This window comes from Euphorbia lathyris, chromosome 1 (genome assembly GCF_963576675.1).
Source record: "Euphorbia lathyris chromosome 1, ddEupLath1.1, whole genome shotgun sequence".
Classification (NCBI taxonomy): Eukaryota; Viridiplantae; Streptophyta; class Magnoliopsida; order Malpighiales; family Euphorbiaceae; genus Euphorbia; species Euphorbia lathyris.
In genome coordinates, this window is record NC_088910.1 from 92,501,610 (window position 1) to 92,509,227 (window position 7,618).

General features: G+C 33.7%; 1 protein-coding gene across 1 annotated transcript; it reads left to right on the top strand.

Moving 5' to 3' along the window:
• The first annotated feature begins 591 nt into the window (after nucleotides 1-591).
• LOC136206837 (T-complex protein 1 subunit zeta 1) lies at nucleotides 592-6,698 on the top strand. Its single transcript, XM_065998026.1, has 15 exons — nucleotides 592-866; nucleotides 950-1,013; nucleotides 1,404-1,539; nucleotides 2,082-2,233; nucleotides 2,320-2,367; nucleotides 2,487-2,579; nucleotides 3,099-3,205; nucleotides 3,355-3,469; nucleotides 3,577-3,663; nucleotides 4,281-4,485; nucleotides 4,669-4,763; nucleotides 5,652-5,720; nucleotides 5,813-5,920; nucleotides 6,020-6,138; nucleotides 6,340-6,698. Exons 1-15 carry the CDS (start codon nucleotides 733-735, stop codon nucleotides 6,413-6,415), a joined length of 1,608 nt encoding a protein of 535 aa, XP_065854098.1. The 5' UTR covers nucleotides 592-732; the 3' UTR covers nucleotides 6,416-6,698.
• The last annotated feature ends 920 nt before the right edge of the window (nucleotides 6,699-7,618 follow it).

Here is a 7,618-nt window from a genome sequence, read left to right on the forward strand (position 1 = left end):
AACCTCGACTGTTATGAACAATAGGGCTGGTATGAAGGCAAATGTGGTGATGATCAGAGGCAGTAGAAGCTAAACATAATTTATATGTAATCTTACTTTAATAGAATTAATATTATTAAACCTTTACTTACATTACCTTATTTCTAAATACAACAAAATATTTTATAAACCCTTATCATACTTCATCCAACTTATCTTACCTTGGGCAAATTATTAGAAGCACCTGATTCTCCATGTCAAATGAAAGACCTCCCATACATATTTTGACACGTGTAACACAGACTCACATATATTATAAGAGATCCACTATTTTAATTATTATGTGGGGTCACACTACACGTATCCAAATGTGAATTGGAGGTCTTACAAATAACATAAAAGACCGGATGCTTGATATAAGAACTACTTACCTTGACCCTTCATCCGAACAATGTCTAAAACTCTTACGAATAAATCGCATGGGGGATATTGTTTAAAAAACCGCAAGTCCACAACAAGTCCACCTAAAACACCTGACGACATCGTATTTGTGGCATCGAAAACGCTGCGTTTGATGTGGAGGGATTTTTATTCGTGAAATGAAATCAAATAACATAAAGTTCCAGAAAGCCCTAAAACCCCTACTTCTTCTTCCTCGCAGTTCAGAAAAACTCAAACGCACCACTGTAGTAATAGAAACCCTTATTCTCCCTGCGTGAAGAAGGCAAAGAGGAGGATAGAAATAATAAGAGGATGTCTGTGCGAGTGTTGAACCCTAATGCCGAGGTTTTAAATAAATCGGCGGCGCTTCATATGAATATTAATGCAGCCAAAGGGTTGCAGGATGTCCTCAAGACTAATCTCGGCCCAAAAGGCACCATCAAGATGTAAACATTTGCTTCTCTCTATCTATCTCGTTTGCTTTCATTCTATCTGGTTTTGATTTATTTGCTTTCTACTCATTTGTTAGGCTTGTTGGTGGAGCCGGAGATATTAAGCTCACTAAGGATGGCAACACTCTTTTGAAAGAAATGGTTAGTTTTATTCTCTTGATCTTTCGATCTGTATTCTGTTTGATTACTGTCACTATACTCTCTGCATTAGAGCTTTAGCTTCACTGTGCGTTGGTTGATTTACTTGTTTAGCTAGGGTCAACTTGTAATGTTTGTGGATTGTATCCTTGCACTGATCAGTATTGATGGAAATAGGGGAACCGAAGTCAATATTAAGGGGCTAATTGAAAAGATTCCGTGTTCTAAAAAGAAAAGATATTTTCATTGGAGATTTTGTGATTTGCTTTCACTTTTGAGTACTGAACGAAAGATATGAGAACTGTTGCAAGTTGTTTGTTTCTCATGACCATGTAGATATGTAGTGCCCATGGTATTTAACTACACAGATTCTCTGTTCTATAATGGTTGCAGCAAATTCAAAACCCAACAGCAATTATGATTGCAAGAACAGCTGTTGCCCAAGATGATATTAGTGGAGATGGTACTACTTCTACTGTGATATTTATTGGAGAGCTAATGAAACAGTCAGAGCGGTATATTGATGAAGGTTAGCCTAAATTCATAAGTAGCTTTCAGTCATGCATTTAGTCTTCCGATGTTTTGTGTTATGTTTTGCAAGTTCTTTGTATCATTTGTTCTTTAGCAAACTTCTGTTTTCCTTGTACTTATTTCTTTTGTTGCTGCTGCTGCAGAATAACGTCCTAGATGAAGAAATGTTGTAGGATAAATGTACATAGTTGAGAATGAAGTTTGGTTGATGGAATAAATATTAAGCTGGTATTTTCAAGCATTTTGTGCATGCATGTATATATTATCTGCATGCTTCATGGTTATACAATGTTGCATTTAGTTGATCCAAATAGGATATATCAACAGCATATTTGTTTTCGCTACGCCAGTCCCTAGTTTTTTTCCCCTTAAGGGGAAGTTGTTGACACGACTATTTTCAATTATTATTATTTTTTTCCAAATGGGAATGCATCAACGGCAATCTTGGTATCTCATGTGAAAGAAGGTTTTGCATTGCCTTGATATTATGGATATAGTTAGTGGCAAACCTTATGATTGAGTTTTGTTGCTTGTCCTAAGGTATGCATCCGCGTGTTTTGGTTGATGGCTTTGAGATTGCCAAAAGAGCTACTCTCCAGTTCCTTGAAAAATTTAAGACTCCTGTAGTCATGGGTGATGAACCTGACAAAGAGATTCTAAAAATGGTTGCAAGAACAACACTTAGAACAAAGGTAATTTCGTGGTTTGGTGTTATTGTTGATCTTTGAGTGCTTGCAGCTATTTTTGTTCCAAGTTGACATTGTGTTTCAATGTACAGCTATATGAAGCTTTGGCAGATCAATTAACTGATATAGTAACTAATGCGGTAAGTTTGCTTCACAATATCTACATTTTCAGGACTGATTTAAGTGAAATGTATAGAAGTTTGGTGGCTTTTGTCTCATTTTAGTGTGAGTATGATAATTTGCTTTGAACCAATGCCAGGTGCTTTGCATTAGAAAGCCCGAGGAAGCTCTAGATCTGTTCATGGTGGAGATTATGCACATGCGTCATAAATTTGATGTTGATACACGGCTGGTAAGTTCATGTTATTAGGATTTCAAATATTTCAGTCCTTTTTTTTCATTCCAACAATTATGACATGGAGTAATTTTATGATTCCTGATCAACAAATTTCTTTTAGTTGTTTTAAGTTCATTGAACTTTGACTGCTTTATGAGGGTTATTGTCTTTTATTTTGACAAATACAAATTTGTTTAGTTGAGACCTTAAGTCATATGCTATAGGAAAGTACTGAAAGATAATTTGTTCAGTATTTGTTTTTAATGGTGAAGTGGGAATTCTATGTCACTTCTTTTCAGAACATAAGACGATGTCTTCTTGTAATTACTTAAAGATTGTTTTGATCAGTGAGACTCTTTTGATTGTATGAACTGGAATAATTATCCTTGAAATGATATAGTTATTACATGAATTGTTTATAATTGTTTTTTTCATAATGCACTGAACCTGTAATTCTTTATTGTTCCAGCCAAAACTGATTTCCAGTCTATATTGTCTGCGAATTTTGGCCTTATTTTCTCGATTATTTTCCAGGTGGAAGGGCTTGTTCTTGATCATGGATCTAGGCATCCTGACATGAAGCGGCGCGCAGAGAACTGTTACATCTTGACTTGCAATGTATCCTTGGAATATGAGAAAAGGTAATTTTATTTGATCAAGGTTAAAATTGATTTTAAGCTTGAAATTGAGAAAGTGACTTGCCATAATGTCTCATGATTTACAGTTAATTAATTTGAATTTGCTTCTTGATATAATCAAACTAATATTTCTTTACCCTTTCTCTCTAAAGTGAAATAAATGCAGGATTTTTCTACTCAAATGCAGAGCAGAGGGAGGCAATGGTTACAGCTGAAAGGCGTCAGGTGGATGAGAGAGTGAAAAGAATCATTGAACTGAAAAACAAGGTTGAGCAGCTTGAGGAACACATCTAATATTAAGAAATAATATTGTTTGTTTCATTCAATTTAAATAGTCGTTTTTGGGTAAGTTTCACACACATGATTATATGCAGGTTTGTTCTGAAAATGACAGCAATTTTGTTGTAATCAATCAAAAGGGTATTGATCCCCCATCGCTTGACCTTCTTGCTCGTGCAGGGGTAAGTCATAAGTTTCCAAAGTTCATTTAAATGTTTAATGCAAATATTTGAATATGCTTGTATATGAGAATTATTAGCAGCAAATAAAATTTTAGATCCTCTGCTTGACAATCAACATGTTTAGGATAAGGAATTCATGAAATGCAACTCATATTAGCAAATTGCAACTATACTAGTGGTTACTGTTACTGAATTTCTCAGGCAAAGTTTGGTTGGGTTTTTTCTACTATTGTGCTGGTTACCATAATGATATGAAAATAAAAAACTGTTAGGATGCTGAAGCTGATGCATGTTGCTCTGCAAGAAATCGCTGTTTATAATTTTTTTAGTACTTCTAATGAACTGATACAGCGCAACCAAGAATTTTCAAGTGTTTTTTTTTTTTTTCGTTGACTTGTATAATTCTGAATTGGTGGTGACTTAATCTACTTGCTTAACTATCGCTGAATTTGTTTCAGATTTTTTTTTTTTTTTTTGAACTTGTGTGTGGGATTTTAATACTTCATGCATGGTTGAATGATCTTTGTTAGACTACTATTATTACTTCTTTAGCATTACTGCTGTTTTTGTTGCAATTGCCATGTGCTACTGCTAACATTATCGTTGACATGATATAGATAATTGCTCTTCGAAGAGCTAAGAGAAGAAATATGGAACGCCTTGTTTTAGCTTGTGGAGGGGAGGCTGTGAATTCTGTTGATGATTTAACCCCTGACTGTCTTGGTTGGGCTGGACTGGTATATGAGCACATCCTTGGTGAAGAGAAATATACATTTGTTGAAAATGTAAAGAATCCTCATTCTTGTACTATCTTGATAAAAGGTATTAAAACTTGCATTTATCACCAAAATTTTGAACTTTGAAGCAGGCATTAGTTTTTACCGCTTTTGTTTCTCCATATTTTATTCTTTAATTGTTGTTTGGATTTTTGTATAATACTCGCCTCTTCTACAGTAATTTCATTTAGTTCAGTTGGATCACTCGTTTAGTTATTTAACATTGCAGGACCTAATGATCATACTATTGCCCAAATAAAGGATGCTATTCGTGATGGCCTAAGAGCTGTCAAAAACACAATAGAAGATGAAGCTGTTGTACTTGTAAGTTCTGCAACTTCTGCTCATAGAAATGCATGAACATAATTATTTTACTTTAAATTTTTGTTCTGTAAATTTCTCAAATAAGTGTCCAGGCAGGAATTCTATTTTTTTTTTTAATAAAGATGTTAGGTGGATGAATTGAATAAACAGAATATATGCAATGTTTATGTGCTATCTGTAAGAGCAATAGTTTACAGGATATGCTAATGTTATTTTTCAAGGAAACACGATTTTGGTTGAGATTGATTTTTTGGTATATTTTACTAAAGGTATATGACAACGAGTTTAGTCAATGACACTTGTCACCTAGCATTTCTTAGGAGATAGGTATTTCCTTCTTTTTATCCATGATATCACAGATGAGAGAAAGTCATGGTTATTTATTTGTGTACAAGATAGTTTCTGTACACCGTTGTCTGAACTAAGTTACTGGGAGGGACAGAAGAGGAAGAGGTGTTGCCTCTCTCTCTCTCTATACACACACACACACACACACACACACACACACACACACACACACACACATATAGTAACATAATATATATTATTAGCAATAGAAAATTAAAGCTAAAGGTTGGATCTCTCTTTTTGAAATTGGGGTTTTACATTCCTCAGATTTGATATTGATCATAGGTCATATTTAGTAGAATGCTGTTGAGCGTATGAAATGTAATCAAAAGCAAATTCAGTAGAAACTATAAACGAAATCTATAGCATCACGGACCATTAACATCCGCCTGGTGCACTTTTTAAAGTTTTTATTGGTTATCATGTTTCTTTTTTTTCTTTCATGATTGTTGTTCAGCACAGGATTAAGATTCAAGTCCTGTATTTTCACTGTTTTGTTACAAAATGTCGCCTGAGATTTGATCTTTGTTTGTGATTTAGGGAGCAGGGGCTTTTGAATTTGCAGCCAGAAAACACCTAATAACTGAAGTAAAGAAAACAGTCAAAGGGGTATGAAATCTCTCGATACTTTGCTTTTGTCGTAATTATAGTTATCAACTGGTTAATCTCAAGGCTTTACGTGTTTGCAAAAATTTGAGCAGCGGGCTCAGCTAGGTGTTGAAGCTTTTGCTGACGCCCTTCTTGTGATTCCTAAAACACTGGCTGAGAATTCTGGGCTCGATACCCAAGATGAGATTGTTAATCTCACGGTGATTATTCCTAATTCCCAGCTTTAACTTTTTTTTTACTCTCCTGTATCTGTGAAAATTGAAAGACACTATGGAGCTTACTTTGCAATTTTCATTCAGGGAGAGCATGACAGGGATAATATTGTGGGAATAAACCTACAAACAGGAGGGCCGCTTGACCCTCAGATGGAGGGCATCTTTGACAATTACAGTGTTAAACGCCAAGTCATAAACTCAGGGTATGCAGTTAACTCATTGATATTTAATTAAATCTTTGCTACTCATCCCATGCTACCTTTCTTTTTCTCCAAATGTTCAAGCAAACCTTTATTCTACCTATTAATTTTGCCTGCATTCCCACTTTTAAAATGACTTTAACTTGTATGGCTTTAATAAAGAAGTAGACAACAAATTTAAAATAATGCTGATATGTTTTGCAGGCCTGTAATTACATCACAGTTGCTATTAGTTGATGAAGTTATTCGAGCTGGGCGCAACATGAGGAAACCAACTTAACTGAAGCATGTTTCAACTTGTACTTTTTGCCTCACGGAGATTTCTTGAGTGCATTGATATAATGGTGGATGGCTGTATGTGAGGGGGAATCTCCATTTTGTTTCGTTGTGGAATTTTGATTAAGAATGAACTCGCACATTTTGTTAACTTTCTCAGATTTATCTGTCCTGAGTTATTTGTTCCATAATCGCATTTGAATAAATTAAATGGTTTTTGTAGGAACAGCAGAGAATGGGAAGAATGTCTTTAATTCTAGAATTAAAGATTTATTTGGCTTTTGGCATTGCTTCTTGTGGTTCTTGCCATCCATTTTGGATGGTAAATTATTTGTTAACTGTTTTTACACGGCATAATTTTTTACATGTGATAATTGTTTTTTTATATAGATTTAATCTGTAAAAACAAGGAATAAACTTTTTTTCTTATTTATTCACGTTAAGTTCAAATGAAAAAACAACTAAAACAATTGTCACGTTTTAAAAATTGTGCTATGTGATAATTTATAAATCAGTTAGTTTTTCATTAAAATAAGTTAAATGTCACTTTATGGGCAAATAATAATACGGAGTAGCATAATTGTATTAGGGTATACAAGTATTTAGGGGAGTTAAATGTCACTTTATGGGCAAATAATAATACAGAGGTGAACCACAGAGACTGAAGTTTTCATAGCATAATTGTATTAGGGTATACAAGTATTTAGGGTTAATTTTGTAGATCGCTATTTGTGGATTTTCTTTTTTCACTAAACAAATCTTGTGATTCTGCCATGGAATTTATTTTCAACTCTATTAAAAATATTGACCGGTGGGAGTATTTTTGGAGAAATTTTTTGACTTCGAAAACTCAATTTTTTCTCCTTTTTTTTTTCTTGTTGAAATCCTTGAAAATTTTGAAATTTTAGATTTTTTAAATTCCAAAATTTTAGAATTTCATAATTTTTTGGAATTCTGGAAATTCCAAAAAAAATCCAGAATTCTGGAATAGGTATTTCAGCAAAATAAAAAAGACATGAATGAAAAAATCAAAAATTTTCCTAAAAATATCACTTTATCACATCACTGATTTGACAGAGTTAATGATTTGCATTGATTCTATTAATAGCGTAAATCATATGGTTTGTTTTGTGACAATTTTTTCTTTTGTAGATATCAATTTGTAAAAATGTGAAATTACAAGGGTTTTTTTGAAACTAATCCAAGT